Raw genomic sequence first — 23,512 nt, 5'->3', positions numbered from 1 at the left:
TCAAAAGGTCAAAGGACTGCATAGGATCATTAGTCACTTTGTCCATCTTCATCACACTAATACATTTGTACTGGAGAACAATATTGCAGAATACTAAAGAAGAGGTCATGATAGACACAAAAGGCTGCTAGCAATAGACTAGATCCCCTGTTATAAATATAGCAATCTTTATTTTACATAGGCTTGTTTATTCAAAAATGAATGGTTTTCTTTAACAGAAAAGTAACAATTTTGACCAAACAAATTAAAACCATTGAACATCATTAAACACTAAAAAGCATTTTTTGTTTTTTTTTGTTTTACACTGACCAATGATGCACCCTTTGCAAGTCATCTTAAATCTCTGCATTGCACAGAAAATAAACAATCCAAGGGAAAATTAGTTACGCTTGAGGCGGTGTTTCAATTGGTTGAACACTATCAGTTACATATCCATGTGGCCATTGACTGAACATTACAGTGGTTGTAATGCCCATCCCATGCATCGGATACAAACATTGACAAGCTCTTGTTATGAAGAGACATTAAACGGTAGACATGTTAATACTCTGTGCATCACTGTTTGATATTAGCTAAATTGGTAGGGTAGACATTCCTTAATTTTTGCTTTAAAAAAAACATTCCTTATGTTTGACCATGGACGGTACTGCGTCCCTACAGGTATAGTTAAATACTTGGTTAATGATAAGACCCCATACAAAATGGGTGGATTGAACTGTTCCACACAGGAGAGATAACTGATGGGCTATTGTGTAACAGACCAAAGTTCACTAACTATGAACAGAGAGAAACCTAAATGGGGATGCAGCTGCCATGACACCAGTGTTGCTCTGGGAGAGTTGGAGTGGCTGTAGGGGTAACATCAGGGAGTGAAGTGGAGGAGAACATCTAAACATACCCTTCATTGTATTCATCAGTTACTAATCAAGCATTTATAGCACAACACTTAGGTCTAACACTAGCCTCTTCAGGCCATAGTTTTGAAACCTTCCCATCTAATGCAAATACTTAGCATTTAAGGCAACTGCTGCATACCGACTATTGCATTTTTTCACATACATCCCCACTTGGAGGAACTGATTAACACGGGTGCCAGCCTGATCGACTCCTATTTCATCAACGCTACAGTATAACCAAAGCTCAACTAAAAAGCAACACAGTTGAATTCATTAAAAAAAATATATGTAAAATGTTTGTTTTTTTAAAGAGAAAAAACAGATGAATATTGTAAAAGGAGTGTGAGGAGGTTGGAGTAACACCTATCACTAAAACATTCCAAACTATTTTTTTTTTGTCATCCATGGTGACAAAAATGACTTGCGGTGGACAGAACACATACCGGTACTCATAACTGTTGCTTGAATATCATAATGATGAGCTAGATTCCTAACGGTTAAGAGTCTGAACGCATGGTCCTTCTGTAGCTCAGTTGGTAGAGCATGGCGCTTGTAACGCCAGGGTAGTGGGTTCGATTCCCGGGACCACCCATACGTAGAATGTATGCACACATGACTGTAAGTCGCTTTGGATAAAAGCGTCTGCTAAATGGCATATATTATATTATTATTTATAACGAGAAGAGCTCCATTGACTTGCACAAGTTAACTGGAAGCATACAGCAGGAACTGTGTTCCATCTCTCAGAAACAGTAGTATTAATGCAGGTCCATTTGTACTGCAATCACATGGGAGAAAATGAAGTACATAGCCATATCATGTAAACATGATGAGACAATGGTCCCCTTGTTTGGGGCTTATTGAACATAATACAATTCAGCGTCATAGATCATGCAGGCCCCTCAAACTCAACCCTGGAGCTTACAGCCAGTTCCAAAGCTTTTCCCCCCATTGTTCCCCTCTAATGAGAGACTGATTTAGACCTGGGATACCAGGTGTGTGGAATTCATTATCTGGTAGAACAGAAAACCAGCAGGCTCTAGACCTCATAGTGTAAGAGTTGAATAACCCTGATGTAGGCTATACAGGACAAGGATGACATAGGATCAATAACAGAAATGCAAGGCAGTCTTCGCTCATGACCATGTGTTCTTCCACAATGCTATTCGCAATCTCTAATGACAGCTTTTCAGATGGTTCAAACAGAATGCAGAAATACTATAAAGAAATACTCTGTGCTACACCTTAAACAGAGAACTATCATTTTTCTCTGGAGTGGAATACAGGTGGGAATTGTATGTAGATGTGCTGAACAAGTACCATTACTGAAAGAACAGACCGGCATTTAAGTCATATTGCTCGGACAGAAACACGCAAATACACTAAGCGTTTTTCTCATAGCTAAGTATATCATTTGGTTAGGTATAACCTGCTCCTTCCTATGGATAACATTTTATTTTCAGTGCATTTGGATAGTGGTAGCATGGTTATAATAAGCAACATTAACCCCTATCCACAACCTTTGGTTAGATAACTGATAAATCTCAAATAGTTTGTTACCAAACAACCAGGTTCTTCTTTTATGACAAACTACACCTCAACAGAAAACATATTACTCATTCTCCTCTTCGGCTAGGTACCTTTTACACCACACATCTGCAAAAACGTATCACTATTGCACACCAGACTGAAATAAATTATCTTAATTAAAAAAAAATCGAATTTTCCCCACCCTCAATGTATTCATAATTGAATTGACTAATACTGCGTTCATAACCAAGTGGGAAGGTAGTAATTATCAGTTGGGTGTATTCACGTTTTGAACTGGGAAATATTATCAAACTTGGAGGTCATTAGAAGGCTTCAGATTGTTTCACTATTTTTTGCCCATAAAAATAAATATCCATATTTCACTTTCTAAATCTAAAGGAAGATTAACAGAATCAATTTTGTATTAACAATTTGTATTTTGTTCTTACCATAAACAACTGCTGAAAATACCGGCAAGCTTGCTGTCTTGTTTGTTGACAAATGACGTCAGAGAGGTGCAAGTGGGAAACTGAGCACAGGGATGATAGTTTCCCACTAGTAATTACCAGTTGGAGGGGCGTTCATGTGGATTTTTCCCAGTTGTATGCTGGTATTTACGAAATGACGAGATGTTGTGAACACAGCATTATACATTCGTAGAAAGACTGCCTCCAATTCGTCTCATCCAATGGGAACCCTGTGGAGACAAGGGGGAGGCGGTTGGGGTTAATTCCACCAGCTCCAGTCGGACGGTGTCACCACCTGTCAGTAGTGTCACCAGACCAGTTACACCAGACGTCTTTGCCTGACCGAGAGGCAGAGGCGGACCGTAGGTTGGGGGGTTTGATCTTGAACACGAAGATGTGCAGGTGAGAGGCGATCTGGTTGCAGACGCTAACACAGTAGCGCACTAGATCAAAGATGGACAGGAACTGGAGATAAAACAAGAGACAAAATAGATGTCAAATAAAGTACATTTAAGGCTCTTTATTTACAGAATTTGTTGAATGTCAATCATCTTTTGCCCCTGAAAATAATTGCATGAATATACTCTAGGCAATCTACACAACAGTGATGGACTTTGGTATACTACTTTACCACTCAACTATGGGGTTTTGACATCTTACTTTGGCTAGAATCAGCCTGTGAAGTCAAATGTTTATCTGCAAAATGACAATTTCCTTGTCATGTTCATGAAATTCTATTGTGTGTGGTATGACCGATAGGGGGCAATGAAGTTCTCTCGCAGTCCTACAGTAGGCTTAGGCTTCTGGAATCTGCTTTGAACCTGCCAGGCAACAGTGTGATTGCGGGGCGTTCCTGCATGTGGCTATTCCTGAATCTGCAGGAACGCACCCCTGATTGTCTATGCAATTTAAAATGTGGGTCTAAGGGAAATAAAAGCATCAGAGTTTTTCAGGCGTGAAGGACATAGTGTCCTAGCTGGCTAGCTACCGGTGTCACTCCAGTCTTCCAAGCTACTGAACAAAAATATAAATGCACGGTGTCACTCCCGCCTCCCCTGCTATGTACCGGAGTCTTCCTAGCTACCGAACAAAAATATAAACGAACCATGTAAAGTATTGGTCCCATGTTTCATGAGCTGAAATAAAAGATCCCAGAAATGTTCCTATACGCACAAAAAGCTTTCTCTTGTACCTGTTAGTGAGCATTTCTCCTTTGCCAAGATAATCCATCCACCTGACAGGTGTGCCATATCAAGAAGCTGATTAAACAGCATTATCATTACACAGGTGCACCTTGTGTTGGGGACAATAAAAGGCCACTAAAATGTGCACTTGTATCACACAACGCCACAGATGTCTCTAGTTGATGGAGTGTGCAATTGAAATACTGACTACATGAATGTCCATCAAAGTTGTTTCCAGAGAAGTGAAAGTCTAAAGAAATTAGCTCTGGAACATTTAATAGATGACAAGACAAAAATAAGTTTGGAGATTTGCATAACATATTTGATTAATCAAATATTATACTAAGCTAAGATATGGAATTGTTTTAAGATGTTCATACCATGGACATCTTACCCCACCTCTTTAAGGAATACCTAGGATAGGATAAAGTAATCCTTCTCACCCCCCCCCCCTTAAAATATTTAGATGCACTATCGTAAAGTGGCTGTTCCACTGGATGTCATAAGGTGAATGCACCAATTTGTAAGTCGCTCTGGATAAGAGTGTCTGCTAAATGACTTAAATGTAATGTAAATGTAATCATTTAGCTATTTGATTTTGAATTTTAGGACCCCTGCAGGTATTCCCCCCAAACATGTTTTATATTATTTGATCAAATATTTAATTTGGCCTTTACTACTATAGCCCATAGAAACACATTGAATAACACAATCATAAATGGTGACAGTCAAAAATAAATAATAAGGAATAATGTTGATGTGTCTGTACCTATATCTACACTAAACAAAAATATGAACACAACATGCAACAATTTAAATGATTTTGCTGAGTTAACGTTCCTATTAGAAAATCAGTCAATTGACAGAAATTCATTAGGCCCTAATCTATGGATTTCACATGGCTGGGAATACAGATTTGTATCTTTAGATACCTTAAAAAAGAAAAGTAGGGGCAACTATTTGCCTCGTGCAGTGCGACATCTCCTTCGCATAGAATTGATCAGGCTGTTGATATGGCCTGTGGAATGTTGTTCCACTCCTCTTCAATGGCTGTGCGAAGTTGCTGGATATTGGCGGGAACTGGAACCTGCTGTCGTACATGTCGATCCAGAGCATCCCAAACACGCTCAATGGGTGACATGTCTGGTGAGTATGCAGGCCATTGACGAACTGGGAAATGTTCAGCTTCCAGGATTTGTGTACAGATCTTTGCGACATGTGGCCATGACAACCGTTTATCATGTTGAAACATGAAGTGATGGCGTCGGTTGAATGGCATGAGAATCGGTATCTCTATGCATTAAAATGTCCATCGATAAAAGGCAATTTTGTTAGTTGTCCATAGCTTATGTTTACCCATACCATAACTCCACCATTGGGCACTCTGTTCACAAATATGACATCAGCAAACCACTCACACACACACAACGCCATACACAATGTCTGCCCGGTATAGTTGAAACCGGAATTAATCCGTGAAGAGCACACTTTTTCAAGATGCCAGTGGCCATCGAAGAGCATTTGCCCACTGAAGTCCGTTACGACGCCAAACTGCAGTCAGGTCAAGACCCTGGTGAGGACAACGAGCACACAGATGAGCTCCGAGACGGTTTCTGACAGTTTGTGCAGAAATTCTTCAGTTGTGCAAACCCATAGTTTCCTCAGCTATCAGACCCACAGGTTAAAAAGCCAGATGTGGTGGTCCTGGACTTATGGTAGAGAAATGAACATTCAATTCTCTGGCAACAGCTCTGGTGGGCATTCCTGCAGTCAGCATGTTAATTGCACTCTCTCAAAACTTGAGACATCTGTGGCATTGTGTTGTGTGACAAAACAAAGAAAAAAGCTCACTAACAGGGATGAGAAAAAAGCATTTTGTGCATATGAAAAGTTTATGGGATCTTTTATTTCAGCTCATGAAACATAGGACCAACACTTTACATGTTGCGAGTCTCATCTTTCCATAGAGTGTCATTCTAGTTAGTAAGACAAATATTTGTGGGGAAAAGTTGAGATTGTCCCGTCTTTCAAGAATCTCTGAGCTCTAAAATACAGCAACATTTTCACTCAGCCTCATGGCAAAATAGCTAGCTACCTATCCCACCCACCATGTACTGAAGTCCTAGCTTGCTAACTAGCTAGCACCCAGTGTATTAAACACCTGCCTTACAACTGCCCACATTAACAGAACCCGACCGTTGTCCTAGCAAGCTAGCTACCGTTGTCACCCCTGCCTCTTCTTCTGTCCAATTTGTAAGTCGCTCTGGATAAGAGCGTCTGCTAAATGACTTAAATGTAAATGTAATGTATGTTGGTTGATATCCAACGTTATGGTGCATTACCGCCACCTACTGTACAGGAGAACCCTTGCCTCCCGTCTGTGTACCGGCTTAAAAATTGATCAATAAAAGTATGAAGGGCTCCTGCAGATGCAGGAATGCCAACATGCAGAAACACGCCGAATTATGGGCCACAATTGCACCCGTCCTCCAGGCAGGTGAAATTTTGTCCCAAAGACAAGCGTTTAATTCACTGTAGTGTTCTTTCCATTTGTTACATACATTAGCGACTCGCAACAAAAAAAATAAACCTAGCCAAGTTATCACAGTTCTTCTCCTTTACCTCCGTTACGCGGTTCTCACCTCAATTCCGATCCGACCGCTCCCTCTACACACACGGGTGCTGCGAACACAAGCTCCCATTAGGCCTATAGAAATTAGTGCCTATAAAAATGTACCCAACTGATGGGCTACACAAACAACACTGTAAACAAGCTACATTCCTTGCTAAATCATGACAGCCTCATCACAAATAAAAAACAGACTGGTTGATTAAAGTAGGGAAACGTGTTCCAACTATGAGCTACAGTTTAGGAATAATATATTTGTCTCGTTTATTTTCTGTTTTTTTTTTTGCGAACTGCTATAGTGTCCCATTTAGAAAATGGAGTAAATGGTGAACAGTGATATTGACGAGAACGAGGCAACATTTTCATTAGCGCGAGTCGCGGCTCAAATGGAGCTTGCAGTCTTTCATTTAGGAAATGACCTCACAACTCAAGTAGGCCATTGACAATGACTGCATATCAACTGCAGCAATTTCTGTATTGAGTGTTTTTTAAACCCTAACTGTTAACAATGATGATGTGCAGAGCACTTCATATCCGTGGCAAATCATTTTAAAAGATGCATATCCCCCTTAATAAAGTTACAGCATTGATGTGTTAGGTAGGCCTATTTGTTACATTTTTCCCTTGATGATGATCGGGACCTGTTAGTGTTAGTTTTGTGATAACTGCACTGTGATTTCAATTCTGTTTCTTAACATTAACGATAAAATGTTGTTTAAACGTTTAAACAATCACACCCCTACTTGGCACATACAGTGCCAGTCAAAGGTTTGGACACACCTACTCATTCAAGGGTTTTTATTTTTTACTATTTTCTACATTGTAGAATAATAGTGAAGACATAAACTATGAAATTACACATATGGAATCGTGTAGTAACCAAAAAAGGTTAAACAAATCAAAATATATTTTATATATTTGAGATTCTTCAAAACAGCCACCCTTTGCCTTGATGACAGCTTTGCACAATCGTGGCATTCTCTCAACCAGCTTCACGAGGTAGTCTTCACTATTATTCTACAATGTAGAAAATAGTACAAATAATTTAAAACTTGAATGAGTAAGTGTCCAAACTTTTGACTGGTACTATACATGCACATGGATGAAGCTATTAAGGGCTATGGTGACTTACCAGTGCCACCCAGAGGACCAAGTACTCGTCTATGAAGCTGTTAAAATACTGGTCCAAGAAGAGCAGCCCTGGCCCCAGGTAAGCCAAGTCATGGAGATACATCTCACTTTTTGTCATATGAGCTACCTGTAAAACAAACAAACAAAAAACGAGAGAGAATCAGCAACGTATAATAGAGTAAAGACCAAATAACTATATTGAGTCCAATTAAAGACATTGGACTAGGGCTGAAATTCAATGCAAGGTACGTTATAGCGCACTATACCAGACTTAAAAGTAATTGACCCTTGAGCCGACAGTTATACCAAAACAAGTGACGGGTGTGGATATTGGAATGTAGACTGGCTTTTTCAGCATTTCATGTTTCACGGTCATGTTCAGTAGGCACAGAATGGAAGAAATCTATGCGAAACAGAGCTACTATCTGAACTTGTCCAATCAAAAAACACTTGTGTTCCGTTACACAACACTTCGCTACAGTGTGCCCTAACGGACACGATCCAGGTCACCTGGTTCCTCACCACTAGCTTGTTGGTGATCTTGGCCGACACAAACCCAAAGGCCAGGACATAGAGACAGGGGTGCTTCTCAAACAGCTGGGACGCAGACTTCTTGTAGATCATGACGGCCAGAATGATGACTGACCCTATGTGGAAGAACGGCGACAGGACACTTGTTCCCTGAGGAAGAAGGGACATGGCTATCACAATCACTGTACAGCTGAAAATTCCACTATCCTTATCCGTCTCTAAAGTGATAAATAAACCACAAGGTAAAGTTCTGACTAGTAGCTTGGCTGATATCAATGAAACGGGCATGATAGTCATTCATGTCACTATTTTATGGAGGCCTAGAAATGAAGCATGCCAAGTGCTTTGGTATTTAAGCAATAGAAAAGACTGGCTACTTCACCCAAAATTGTAATATGTAATATGGATCATATTATAAACCAAAGTTGAAATAACCAATCGTACGGTTTTGTGACAAATGCCCACGCACTGTATACTTCCACACAACAAGTCATCTTTTATCAGCCATACAATTCAACCCTTGTTAGTCAGGACGGATAACGTCATCCTCACCGCTATGGTGGACCCGTTCTTTCCTACTCCTCCCGTGAATATGACCCGGAAGTAGTTGGTGCAGGAGAAGATGGCTCCCGCCACAGTGAGGATGGCTGGAATGAGCTTAATCTGGATGTTCACCACAGGGATCTGTGTGTTTGGGGGATTAGTAGCAGCATAGCCCTGTTTCAATATTTTATCTATTTTATCCATCTTTCCTACCTTCCTTAAAGTAAACACAGACCTCAATTGGTGGGATTGGTGGAAGTAATAGCGCGGCAACTGGGCTTTCACCTATCCAATACCTTATAGATCTGTGCTTACCTCCAGGAAACAAGGAAAGGATGCATTCAGCAAAATCGGCAACAAGGACGCGAGTCTTAACACGTTAACCAACATGCTATAACTTCCCTACATTACTTTCATAAGTCTTGACATTCTTGAGGCTATAAATGTTTAACTGCATATATAACAGTGTATTACACTAGATTCAATACAAGGACAAAAAAAGGATAGAAAATGCATCAAACTACAACTACAATGCATGTAACCATTAGCATTAAGGTCATTTCTTTAATTTCCAAGCAGTAGGAACAAGCCATAATTTGCTGAATCAAATGGGTTAAATTAATTACCAAGAACTGCCAAAAAGCTGGTCCTCCGATGGCAGCCAGCAAATACATGATTATAATGAAGAATTGCACTTCAGTCACATCAATGCTGCACAGGCAAAGAGACAGAGGAATCATATGCAAACGGTTAAGTGATTTCACATAGTTATCAAAATCAAAATGCACATAGCACCCCCTAGCAGGTCCTGCACAAACACCATCCATTCCTCTGGGTTGTGGGTTAGTTGTGAGTGTGTGTGTGGGGGGGGGGGGTGTAGAGAACATGTCCCTCAAAAAGCTGAGAGGAACCTGATCTGATAAGGTTGATTTTTTTCTGGCGGACAACCTATAACTCTTACTTACTCTGTCAAGGGCTTACATCATATCAAATCAACCATACTCCCAGGACATTTGTCCCTTGTCCTTGTTGTGGCTGTTCCCGAAAGCCAAACAGATAAGCAAATGTTGATACACACCCGGTCAAAAGTTTTAGAACACCTACTCATTCAAGGGTTTTTCTTTTTTACATTGTAGAATAATAGTGAAGACATCAAAACTATGAAATAGCACATATGGAATCATGTAGTAATCACAAAATATATATATTTTATATTTGAGATTCTTCAAAGTAGCCACCCTTTGCCTTGATGACCAGTTTCATGAGGTAGTCACCTGGAATGCATTTCAATTAACAGGTGTGCTTTGTTAAAAGTTCATTTGTGGAATTTCTTTCCTTCTTAATACGTTTGAGCCAATTAGTTGTTGTGACAAGGTAGGGGTGGTATACAGAAGATAGCCCTATTTGGTAAAAGACCAAGTCCATATTATAACAGCTCAAACTAAGCAAGGAGAAATGACAGTCCATCATTACTTTAAGACATGAAGGTCAGTCAATCGAGAAAATGTCAAGAACTTTGAAAGTTTCTTTAAGTACAGTCGCAAAAACCATCAAGCCCTATGACGAAACAGGCTCTCATGAGGACCGCCACAGGAAAGGAAGACCCAGAGTTACCTCTGCTGCAGAGGATAAGTTCATTAGAGTTACCAGCCTCAGAAATTGCAGCCCAAATAAATGCTTCACAGAGTTCAAGCAACAGACATGTTAACATCAACTGTTCAGAAGAGACTGTGTGAATCAGGCCTTCATGGTTGAATTGCTGCAAAGAAACCCCTACTAAAAGGACATTAATAATAAGAAGAGACTTGGAAATCTGTCCTTTGGTCTGATGAGTCCAAATGTGAGATTTTTGGTTCCAACCGGCGTGTCTACGTGAGATGCAGAGCAGGTGAACGGATGGATGATCTTCGCATGTGTGGTTCCCACCGTGAAGCATGGAGGAGGAGTGATGATGTGGGAGTGCTTTGCTGGTTACACGGTCTGTGATTTATTTATAATTCAAGGCACACAACCAGCATTCTGCAGCGATATGCAATCCCATCTGGTTTGCGCTTAGTGGGACTGTCATTTGTTTATCAACAGGACAATGACCTCCAGGCTGTGTTTTTAGGGCTATTTGACCAAGAAGGAGAGTGATGGAGTGCTGCATCAGATGACCTGGCCTCAACCCAATTGAGATAGTTTGGAATGAGTTGAACCACAGAGTGAAGGAAAGGCAGCCAACAAGTGCTCAGCATATGTGGGAAGTCCTTCAAGACGGTTGGAAAAGCATTCCAGGTGAAGCAGGTTGAGAGAATACCAAGAGTGTGCAAAGCTGTCATCAAGGCAAAGTGTGCCTACTTTGAAGAATTTCAAATATATTTTGATTTGTTTACATTTTTTTGGTTACTACATGATTCCATATGTGTTATTTCATATTTATGTCTTCACCATTATTCTACAATGTAGAAAATATTTTCTTTTTAATAAAGAAAAACCCTTGAATGAGTAGGTGTGTCTAAACTCTTGACTAGACTGTAGTTTAAAGGAAAGCTCAGACGGGGTGCCCACCCACTCACATGCCAAAGCGCAGGGTTCCTGACACGTAGGTCTGCCAGTGAGCACAGTAGAACATGAACATGCCGGCGAAGCAGCAGAAGAACATCCAGTCGGGGTTGGTTCCAAGTTGGACGGCGATACAGGTGCCCAAGACCACAAACACTAAGAGAGGGGAGAGAAGTCAGAGACAGAGAATATGAGAGAGAGACAGAGACATAGAGAAAGAGAGCGAGAAAGAGAGCAGGTGGGTGATAGAAAGTAAGAGTTAAAGAGGCAGGTATATTCTGATTCCTCACTTTGTCTTAATTGTGTGTGGAAATTTAAAAAATATTAGTACCAGTGACATCAATGCATGCAAAAGAGGGAGAGAGGGAGAGAGAGTGATAGAGAGAAAGTTCAATTACACAACATGATGTTTCTCAGTCTTAAATCATTAATGTTGTTTACATCTGTAAGTGTGTTGTGTACATTTATGGGTATATTGTGTCTGTCTTTAAGTGCATATTTGTTGTGTCCGTCTTCCATGTAATTTGTAGACTGTGAGTGTTGTTTATGGTAGTTTGAGACGGTATACACACGCTCCAACACACACACCTGTTGAAAGGGAGTCACAGCCATGGTCAAAGAGCTCTCCCAGTGGGGTGCTGCTATTGGTGCGCCGTGCCTGTTTCCCATCGATGGCGTCCAGTGATTGGTAGATGAAGAGGCCCACTGCACAAGACAGGTACACCCACAGCGGTGCCTGAAAGGTAAACGGAACAAACATTCAACATTTACAATAGACGGTCTACTAGTGCTCCTCGACTTCCACAGAAAAGTATGGGTTTCGGCCTTTATGAACACAATTTCTATGTTTGGGTTATAGGATGTTATGTCCAATCCACAGGTCAAATTGGGATTGGGAAGTCCCTACTAGTTCATAGCCACACCCGGGGGGGGTGGAGCTTTTCATTTTTGGGAGAAAGACAGGTCAGTTCAGGTGACTTTTTAAAAAGGACATTCTACTCCAAAATGAATTAAAATAAAATGATACTGACATCTAAAATAGAATTTGACCCTCTAGAAATAAGTCCCATGGGGCTCCGCTCCACTCATAGAACTGGAGTTACAACTCTGGTAACTATCGTTCTATATCGTGGAACTCCGCCCCAAAGGAGCGCGCCGCTCCTAGCGGTTTAAGGCGGAGCGGAGCGCAACGCTCCAAAATGTACTCCTGCCGAGCCTAACACTTCCCACTTAATGAAAAGGTCGGACTCAGCCATGGCTGCGACTATGTTCCGCAGTACTGTAACACACTGTTCCAATATACTGCGTCCTCAGTTCAATCCGCCCTACTCAGTCTAAAGGCATTGCCAATGACTAGTGGGCAGATAAAACACAATATGAGCCATACTAATCTGTACAAGCAGATAGATGATACTTCAATATTAAACAATACTAATCTGTACAAGCAGATAGATGATACTTCAATATTAAACAATTGGTCTAATAGTTTTGTAATACCAGTTAAAGAAACTACATCCCTCATCCTTCCGCCCAAACAGTCATAGACTTGTGGGCAGGTTAGAAAACATGACTCTACTGTACTAAACCTTCAGCCAGGAGTCATGCTATGTAGTCATTCTAACAGGAAAAGGCAGAACTGATGGAACCCTGTCCATTGGTCCTCTCCCTTTAGTTCTAGTCCTCCCATCAGCAATGCTGAGTGCAGGCTGAACCAAGTAAGACATACTCGCTGATTCCTCAGTGTAACCCGCCACACTCAATCCATTAGCCAAAGCCAATGATTAGTGGGCAGATAACAGAAAATGGGCCAACCTTCGTAGGGCTAGCAACAGGGCAGCATGTTGAGGATCCGAAATTCAAGCCTTCATAGTCAGTGGCTAGCTGCAGTCCCAGGTAGACAATCCGATGACTGGGCCATGGTCTGCTCTTTTCCCTATTCACAGCGAACCCCAGAAGCCTGAGATTAATCACCGTCTGTGTTGTGTGTGCGATTGCCAGCTCTGCTGACGGGGCGAGAACCAGTAGGTCGTCTAGGTAGGCAAAGACCCTTATCCCTTGATGATGCAACAGGTCCATTGCCGCCTCCACGCACTTGGAAAAGGTGCCAGGATGTACCCGAATGGTATTCTCGCATACTTGTACGCCACCCCTTGGAAGGCAAAATGCAGAGACTTCCAGTGATGCGGATGAACCAGCACATGGAAGAACACGCCCTTTAGGTCTATGCTTATACAAAAGTCTTTGTTGTGGACACATTCCAGCAGACGTTTTATCGTAAGCATTCGAAAGGGCCGTTTGGCTACGCTCTCGTTGAGAATGCGTAGATCCAACAATGGCCTCATACCCCCAGTCTTTTTTGGCACTAGTTAGTAGGGCGAATATAGCCTGCTGTTCCATTGTTCTAATCGGGGAAATACTGTGACCTCCTCCTTCACCAAAGGTACCGTAATCTCTTTCACAAGAGCAGCTACTTTCTCTGCCGATTTCATCACAGTTTCCACCACGGTCGAAAACGGTAACCCTTCTCCAGCGTCCAGCGTAGCCAGTGGGAGAGGGTGCAACTTCACTGCCACTCCCAATAATGATCTGAGAGCGGGAGAGAGTGAAGTTGTGGTGCATTCAGTAGGAAGGACCTGTATTCCTCTATGGCCCATGCCGCCGCTGTCCTCCAACATAGAAGTAGTGGCACAGCCCAGGGTGGGCCCCCCTCGAAAGGGGGTGGAAATATTAGAGTGTTCTGTGAGAAAAGGGAGTGACAACACGGTTACACTCGTAACTTTATGGTTCCAGCCCTCCGTGAACGCAGCACGGGTCTGAACTGCACTGAGGCTATTGCCTGAGTTAGTGAGCAGTCTCCAACAGCGATTGAGTCATCAACCCAACACAGGGTTGTGTACACAGGCTGTTCTTTAAACCCTGAGCCACATTACTCCTAGGAGTCTGGGGTCTAGGGTTTTTATGAGGTATAGCATGGCGGCTCCTCAAGAGTGTCCGCTTTGCTGCCCTCTTATCATTGCCATTCATAGCGTCCTCATGTGTGTGCTCAGCTACGCACCCATGGTGGGCTGTACTACCCACAGAGTGGAGAGAGAGAACCTGAACGATCTCTGGTTTGTTATGGAAAAGAGGTTCTCGTGACAAATACAATTGGAATCTAGTCTTTATTCAACAAACACGTTGCCTCCCCCATCACTTTGCAGGGGAGCGGGGGGAATAGTAGCCGCTGTTGAACAGAGCGTTGCGCTCTTCCCTCTCTTCTCCCCCTCGTCCTGTCATGGTCGCTTCTGGCTCCCCTTAGGTTGTCGCCAGGGACACGTCATGACCACCTCTCTCGCCGGTGAAGCGGCTGCTCTCTCTGGCGCTGCGGGAGTGGAAAGGCCCACTCTCGGTGAGCTGGATGCTGCTGTTCCTCGGGCTATCCGTCTGGCCATAGACCAGGGTCTACTGGAGACGGTGAAACTAGGTGGCTCTCTGGAAAGCGATCTAGATCCTCCTGCCAATGGCAGGTGTCTAGATAATTGTTCCCTCCCCTCCTCCAGCTTTCCGAAACGCGTTGTTGCCTCTTTGAGGCCGGCTCCAAAGAGGCCGCTGTTGGATGGGGGCATTCAACAGGGTGGCTTTGTCAGATTCCTCCATGGCCGTCAGAGACAGCCAAAGGTGTCGTTTCCCAACCTCCCCGCATACACAGCCGACTCCTGGGTGAGATGAAGTACGGGTCCTATCTCCTCTCATGACAGCTCAGTCTTGTCCGTGGTGAGACGGGATAGAGAGGCTGCCAGGATATTGTTGGCAATATTGTTCACTGCTGCTACAGTGCCAGTGGCACCGCCACCCTTCTTGTTAGAGAGTACAGCAGCCCTACATCATGTCCACTTCTGGGTTGGAGGGCAGCATGATCTCAAGCCGAATCGCAGCCCGCTCAACGAGCCCTGGAAAATCAGAGCGCAAAGAGGCGGTTGCATAGGAGAGGGCTGCTGAAAATTCAGAGCCCGTCTCATCCTTGCACTCTCCATAGGGAGTTTTTTTTTTTTATGATCAAAATCGGTCAGTGGGTTAGACTGTTCCGGAGAAACATCCACACACTTCCCAATATCCTCATCTTCTCTAGAGGTGGCATCATCATATGATGCCTCAGAACCTGAGGCTAGCACAGACATGGCGTCCTCGAGGGATATCCTCCCTAAAGAACACCAATCACTGTTTCCTCTCCTTTAAAAGATAGGAGGGCGCAGCTTGGGCATTCAGGGGGTCTGTGAGATCCTAGACACACGAAACACAAGTTGTGTGAGTCCACAGCCACCATGGTGGGGCAGCGACACTGAGCTCAAGAGCTGAGTTAGGTGGAAAATCTGGAATGCTCATTCTAGAGGGACGACGAACACTTGGATATCGACGGCGGGTTCGTCCTAAGACTCATCTTCCCTTCTCGGCTTCTTCAGTCTAGTCCAAGTCGCTGAAAATAATGGGAGGCTGACTGAGGGGAAGCATCCCCTTATATAGGGACACCTGTACTCCCATTGGCTGCAGGTGTGTGCATAGTTCTCTCTCAGGCTATTCACTGCCTAGGCAGTGGGGTAAACCACTAGGAGCAGAGCTCCCCTATGGGCCGAAGCTCCACGATATAGAACATAACTACAAATATAACTGCAAATATAACTGCAAACATAACTACAAAACTGCAAATTGACCACAAGAAGCTAAAACACTGAGGTAAATCTTCAGTGAAAATTGGATATATTTGACTAAGGGCAATGTTGTCCGGATTGTGGAATTTATTCACATGAGCGAGTACTCTGTTCGGACTCGATACTGTGTGCCCCCGTACGCGCACTGAAATCAAAGCCCACCGTGATGTATAGTACCTCCCACCAGGCGGAATGCTGTGAAAAGTGTGTCCCGGGTCTGTTTGAGTTGGGTTTTTTCCCCAATGTATGCTTTGGCCACAAATACAAGTATAGGATGAGTTGACAACATTACCTGGGTAGGAGTTAACAGAATATTACATTTTCCCATGTACAGTTACTTTAATGTAGGCCTACCAGTTGCACCTGACTTGTGTTACATTTAGCCCCAGTCTACCCTATACATTAAAATGACATTGGCAAGCGCTGATGCTGTTAAAACTCTAGTTCTGAAAAGCTGCAGTTCACAAATGTTGGGGATTTGAGAAAGAAAAAAGTGTAGTAACACTAGAAAGTTCTCAGGTCCTACAGTGGCCATAAAAACTGCTATCAGAAGGTGTGTTCTCTTATGACTGCATTAACAATGTTGTGCAATGACTGGGCATGCATGTTTCTCTCCCTATGCGCTGTGCAGCACTCACTGTTTGAAAGCACCGGAGAGAAACTTCTCGCATAGAATGTGACAAGCTGGCCAATTGAAAAGGTAAACTATTCCAAGATGGTGTCATCTGATTTTGCCTTGGCTTATTTGTGTTGTTGGCTGAGGAAAATTAAATGGCAGCCACCAGGCTTTCATTTGACCCGGCCCAATTTAACCCCTGACAACAACAGACCCATTAAAATCTTTTTCAACTGATTGGGTTGAAAGTAACCGAAACCTTCCCATGTGTCAGCATTCAGTATTGACAAAAGTGTGTTTAATATCAGACTAAGAGTTCCAGATTGTTTGAACAGCTGCCCCTTAACTAGCCGTGGGAGGAGGAATACAAGGAGGGATCTAGTATCCGTTGTGCAAGCTTCCCTGATAACAAACTGTAGCTGATAATATTTGAACGCAACATACAGTAGACTAAGAAATGTAACACTATGGAGGGGAGGTTGAGTCAATTGCAGATTAAACAATATCCTCAAGTGATCTCATTTTCAGAAACAAGATAACTTAACAACCTTGCCTATATTACAGTCAAGCATCCAGCTCCAAAGCTTTAGACGATCAAAACAAACCCATGAACTTGATTTCTCCACTAATCCTGTGTGGCTCAGTCAGTAGAGAAAGTGTTTCGGGTTCGATTCCCAATGGGGCCACTATTATGAAAAATCTCAACTCATGACTAAGTCGCTTTGGATGAAAGTGTCTGATAAATGGCATACAGTGCCTTCTGATCGTATTCAGACCCCTTGACTTTCCACATTTTGTTGCAGCTCTATTCTAAAAAATAAATAAAAAAAACATTTTTTTAATCCTCAGCAATCTACACACAATACCCATAATGACAAAGCAAAAACAGGTTTTTAGAAACGTTGCACAATTATAAAAAAAAATATATATATATATATATATATATACACACACACACACCTTATTTACGGAAGTATTCAGACCCTTTGCTATGAGACTCAAAATTGAGCTCAGGTGCATCCGGTTTCCATTGATCATCCTTGAGATGTTTCTACAACTTGGAGTCCACCTGTGGTACATTAAATTTATTGGACATGATTTGGAAAGGCACATACCTGTCTATATATATGGTCCCACAGTTGACAGTGTATGTCAAAACTAAAACCAAGCCATGAAGTTGAAGGAATTGACCGTAGAGCGTCGAGACAGGATTGTGTTGAGGCACAGATCTGGGGAAAGGTACCAAAATATTTCTGCAGCATTGAAGGTCCCCAAGAACACAGTGGCCTCAATCCTTCTTAAATGGAAGAAGTTTGGAAGCACCAAGACTCTCCCTAGAGCTGGCCGCCCAGCCAAACAGCAATCGGGGGAGAAGGGCCTTGGTCAGGAAAGTGGTCAAGAACCCGATGGTCACTCTGACAGAGCTCTACAGTTCCTCTGTGGAGAATCTTCCAGAAGGACAACCATGTCTGCAGCACTCAACCAATCAGGCCTTTATGGTAGAGTGGCTAGACGGACGCCACTCCTCAGTAAAAAGCACATGGCAGTCCGCTTGGTGTTTGCCATACAGAACCTAAAGACTCTCAGACCATGAGAAACAATATTCTCTGGTCTGATGAAACCAAGATTCAACTCTTTGGCCTGAATGCCAAGCGTCACGTCAGACCTGGCACTATGCCTACGGTGAAGCATGGTGGTGCTAGCATCATGCTGAGGGGATGTTTTTCAGTGGCAGGGAGACTAGTCAGGATCAAGGCAAAGATGAACGGAGCAAAGTACAGAGAGTACAACCTAACAGAACTTGAGAGGATCTGCAGAGAAGAATGGGAGAAAATCCCAAAATACAGGTGCCAAGCTTGTAGCATCATACCCGAGAAGACTCTAGGCGATAAATCGCTGCCAAAGGTGCTTCAACAAATTACTGAGTAAAGGGTCTGAATACTTATGTAAAATGTGATATTTCAGTATATTATAAATTACCAAAAATGTATTTTAACCTGTTTTTGCTTTGTCATTATGGGGTATTGTGTGTAGATTTAATCCCTTTTAATCCTTTTTAATCCCTTTTAAAATAAGGCTGCAACGAAACATAATGTGGAAAATGTATGTATGTATGTATGTATGTATGTATGTATGTATGTATGTATGTATGTATGTATGTATGTATGTATGTATGTATGTATGTATGTATGTATGTATGTATGTATGTATGTATGTATGTATGTATGTATGTATGTATGCATGTATGTATGTATGTATGTATGTATGTATGTATGTATGTATGTATGTATGCATGCATGTATGCATGCATGTATGTATGTATGTATGTATTCACAATTAAGCCAGCTTGAGTAAGCTAGTCTGAGGGAGACCATTCTAAATGCCTATTCCTACCCTCTACTGCTCGGGAGGCGGGAGAAGGGGCCTGAGGCTAGATGTGAAACCTGAGGACGGGGACACGGGGTGCCTGTCCCCAAGAGCCCTGTAAGGCATCCCCCACGTACTGCAGCAAAACAAGCACACATGACATGAAGCATTGTGCAAGCCTGGCCCCAGTGACCAAGAGAAAGGAAAAGCAAAACGTGTCTATTGTTAAATATTGATAAACTAACAATAATTGGTCAACCTTTTTCCATTCACAAAGTCATAGCCTAGTCATATCTACTTTGTTAAAATTGACAGCCTTAAAATGCCCTTGATCTATTCTATAATGTTGCTTAAATCATTTTTAAGCACAACACTTTTTGTGGTGACACATACATCCTGCTGTATCACATCTTCTAAGCAAAAGCATTAAGGCAAGCAAACTGGTTTCGCATTGACAGGCTACATTCCTAAACAGAAAGGAAAACGCTGCACACTGCTGCTAGTTTCAATATGTCCAAATTGTGTTGTTTTATCCTAATTGAGTATTGTATGTATATTACTATAAATATTGATCATATTCCTTGTGTATGATCATATATTTTGATACATTGAATGTTAATATTGTGAACTTATGTTATACATTTTTTCCCTCCTGTTTCAGGAAGAGATGTCACGGAGTACTGCCCCTATATATAGGGCCTTCCACCACCACCTGGGATATGGATGCCTGACGAAGACCTTAGGGTCGAAACGTTGTCATAAATAAATATCACCTGGGAGCATGAGCAGCAGTGTTCAGCGCTTTCCTTTCTGTTTTCCATGAGTTTGCCTACAACTCCGGCACCTACGGAAAGTACCTGAATGTGTGCATGTTCTACAGCTTTTGTACACTCATAAAACACACGTCCTTTCATGAACCGATTGATAATCTACAATCACTCGTAGTTGAAATGTCAATCTTTAGACATTCATGAGGCCAACACAACAACATGTTACGTAGGGGCAATTCCACAGTAACAGTGATGCTGAAACTGATTTTTCACTTGAAAATGTCAAACAAAAAACAAAGATTGGCAAGCTAAACAAACCATAAATCTATGCACAATGACTAATTTTAATAATTTCCACAGAACTTTTACAAAAACACATTTATTGAAGAACAGTGCAAATGCTAAGTTTGGTAACAGAATGACATGTTGTGCTGTTGGTACCATCATTCTGTTACCAACACTTGCCTCTGCACTGTTCAAGTACATGTGTTTGAGAAAAAAAATGAAGTGACAAATCATAGTCTTAGAATCACTCTGATACCGTGGAATTGCCCGTATTACAACGTGCAAAACCCCAGAAAAAGAGTCATAACTCTTCAACAGGTCAGATTCCAAAAACATGTCACCAGTACCAACTCACACACTTTTGTCTAAGTTAAACCACATGGGTAGTGTTGACATTAGACCTCCACATGGAAGGTCACAGGTAAGACTGCATGGCGGCCAAAACACCTACACCTGCTCTTTGTCTGAAAACCTTAGCTGGTGTCAAATCCTTGCATCCTGGTTTCCTCAATTCCTCTCAAAGCGCATTTAGAGGAGAGGATCCAGGGTCCCTCCTGTCAACCTCCTCCAATGAGCTTTGAGAGGAATTACGGAAACTTGGATGAGGGAAGATTTGACAGCAGGTAACGTTTTCAGACAGCCAAGGAAGTGACATTCAAATTCAGTGAGTTGGTCCTGTGTAGCTCAGTTGGAGCATGGCACTTGCAATGCCAGGGATGTGGGTTCAATTCCCACAGGGGGCCAGTTTGAAAATGTATGCACTCACTACTGTAAGTCGATCTGGATAAGAGCATCTGCTAAATTACTAAACTGTAAATGTAAAAAGTCAATGTTTGTGGCATTCTGGTGTTTTACCATAACACCATGTTCATCAAATACTGTTACTGTAAGATGGATTAGAATAGATTGATTCTCACAGAGACAACAAGGACAGTAGGTATAGTGTAGCATTCTTATATACAACAAATTGCACCCAACATTGACAAAACAGAGACAGACATTTTGATAAACCTTCGCTTTGAGAAGGGTAGGCTATATATGACAATTACCCAATCGATACTATTTTATTTACCCCGTTTTCTCCCCAATTTCATGGTATCCAATTATTTTAGTAGCTACTATCTTGTCTCATCGCTACAACTCCCGTACGGGCTCGGGAGAGACGAAGGTTGAAAGTCATGCGTCCTCAGATACCCAACCAAGCCGCACTGCTTCTTAACACAGCGCGCATCCAACCCGGAAGCCAGCCGCACCAATGTGTCGGAAGAAACACTGTGCACCTGGCAACCTTGGTTAGCGCGCACTGCGCCCGGCCCACCACAGGAGTCGCTGGTGTGCAATGAGACAAGGGGTTGCCCTTCCGGCCAACCCCTCCCTAACCCAGACGACGCTAGGCCAATTGTGCGTCGCCCCAAGGACCTCCCAGTCACGGCCGGTTACGACAGAGCCTGGGCGCGAACCCATAGTCTCTGGTGGCACAGCTGGCGCTGCAGTACAGCGCACTTAACCACTGCGCCACCCGGGAGGCCCAATCGATACTTTTCAATCAAGAAAGTCTGAAAGAAATACTGACGGCCTCGTCTTCTCTCTATGTCCTGTCAGTAGTTTATATTATTACAGCCGTTACAACAAACATTGACCTAATAATCCATGGTTATTACTTAGTAGGAATACCTGCTGATTAATTAATTAAAATATGCATACTCAGTGGGAGGGAGGGCCATTTGAGTGGCCGTGTGTTAAAGAGATCCAACATCAAATTCTTTCCAGGGCCTAGAATTCCCAGTGATGCCCCTGCATGGACCTACCTGTTCAGTGGCAGTGGGGCAGTAGTACACCAGCACCAATGTGGTGAGAATGTTGATGGCCAGGCCCACAATAGTGATGAGGTTGGGGGCTATCCATGCTGGCACACATGCCACTAGCCACTCCCAGTAGTGCTGCATGAAGGGCTCCAGAAGTGAGCGACCTGCACTGCTGTATCTGTGCTCCTCTAACTTCTTCAGCTGGTGGCGCGACAGTGGCGGAGCCGGCAGTTGGATGAGCTTACTCAGGACACAGGAACTCCCCCCACCACTGCAGGCTGTAGTTGGACCTGCAGTGGTAGTAGGCCTGTATGAAGGGTCCACACTCTGGTCCTGAGGGGTCCATGTCGTTGTCCCCCCTGTCCCCTGGCTTGCCTTCGCCGCCCGGGTCCGTGGTGCTCTCTGACCGGTGCTGCTACTCATAGGGGAAGTCGGAACCGCACTTCACGTGGCGCCTGCTCTGCCTACGACTGCCTCCGCCCCGGTCCAATCCAGGGAATCCACAGTGGGGCCACAACCGTTTTACTGGGTTGAAGCCTAATGAGGAGAAAGAAATATTTATATTTTATTTGACCGTAATGTTAAGCATATATATATATATATGCCATTTAGCAGACACTTTTATCCAAAGCGACTTACAGTCATGTGTGCATAATTTGACTGTGGCAGCACACTGAGCACAAGCTGCAGCGGGAGGGCTGGTAAAACAGGAACTCATCAACCATACATGCTTATCATATGTTTCCTGATAGATTCTGCTAATACTGCAAACAGCAGTCAGTGAGACAAAATAAATAAATAAATGCAAGACTTGCATAGTTAAAGCATTGAATTACAAGGGTATATACTTTGGGTAGATATTTGTATGCTTACTCATAGTGAATAATAAGCAAATCATGTCTACGAAAAATACATTTTTAAAAAACAACGTTGAATAATTAGTTAAGAGGTTCATGTCATGTTGCCCTACAATACTTGTTAGGTAACGTCGTTAGCTAGCTACCAACAAAATCAACTTGCTAGCTAGCTAACGTTCCCTTGCTAAGCTAGCTATCTATCAATATTATCTGTAGCTAACTAAAGGCAACTGTCACAACATATATTTTTATCATATTACCATATGTATAAAATTTAAAATAGGTTGTCAACACAATAATGTTATAAAGAGCTGAGTTGACATGCAGTTGTCCTTCGAAAATCTCTTACCTAGCTTGATTCCGTTACACGGAAGCGGTGGCCTCTATCGTTGTCTGACTAACAGCTAGTGCCTACTACACTACGGCAACCTCGGCCTCTTCTGTCAGCTTATATGTAGCTAACAAGAAAACAAGTGCATAGAGCAGCGACAGCAGTCTAGTTCCCAACGAGTTAGAACCGTTTTCGGGAAGACTAGGATCAGCTGATGCAAGTGAATATCACGAAATTCGACCGCGGCTTTGAGAAAGAGCGGAAATATTTTTGACAGGCAGGCGTAGGGATTTCCCACTTCCGTCGCACAATTTAAAAATACCGTCTCCTTGACTGCATTC

The 23,512-nt window shown here is 42.7% G+C and overlaps 1 protein-coding gene across 2 annotated transcripts; it reads right to left on the bottom strand.

Moving 5' to 3' along the window:
• Positions 1–145: 145 nt before the first annotated feature.
• On the bottom strand, positions 146–23,461 carry LOC124031868 (choline/ethanolaminephosphotransferase 1-like). 2 transcript variants are annotated; one of them, XM_046343646.1, is made up of 10 exons: positions 23,190–23,461; positions 21,987–22,520; positions 12,044–12,191; positions 11,470–11,611; positions 9,538–9,622; positions 8,921–9,052; positions 8,360–8,518; positions 7,839–7,964; positions 6,720–6,759; positions 3,240–3,358 (listed from the first exon to the last, which is right to left on the bottom strand). In XM_046343646.1, exons 2-9 carry the CDS (start codon positions 22,404–22,406, stop codon positions 6,745–6,747), a joined length of 1,227 nt encoding a protein of 408 aa, XP_046199602.1. In that variant the 5' UTR covers positions 22,407–22,520; positions 23,190–23,461; the 3' UTR covers positions 3,240–3,358; positions 6,720–6,744. The 2 variants fall into 2 exon arrangements, with proteins under 2 accessions (XP_046199601.1, XP_046199602.1); XM_046343645.1 differs by lacking the exon at positions 6,720–6,759 and having other exon boundaries at positions 146–3,358.
• Positions 23,462–23,512: the final 51 nt, after the last annotated feature.

Source organism: Oncorhynchus gorbuscha, linkage group LG03, assembly GCF_021184085.1.
Source record: "Oncorhynchus gorbuscha isolate QuinsamMale2020 ecotype Even-year linkage group LG03, OgorEven_v1.0, whole genome shotgun sequence".
NCBI classification, from domain to species: domain Eukaryota; kingdom Metazoa; phylum Chordata; class Actinopteri; order Salmoniformes; family Salmonidae; genus Oncorhynchus; species Oncorhynchus gorbuscha.
The sequence above is the reverse complement of the archived record's forward strand: the minus strand, read 5'-3'. Positions and strand labels throughout refer to the sequence as shown.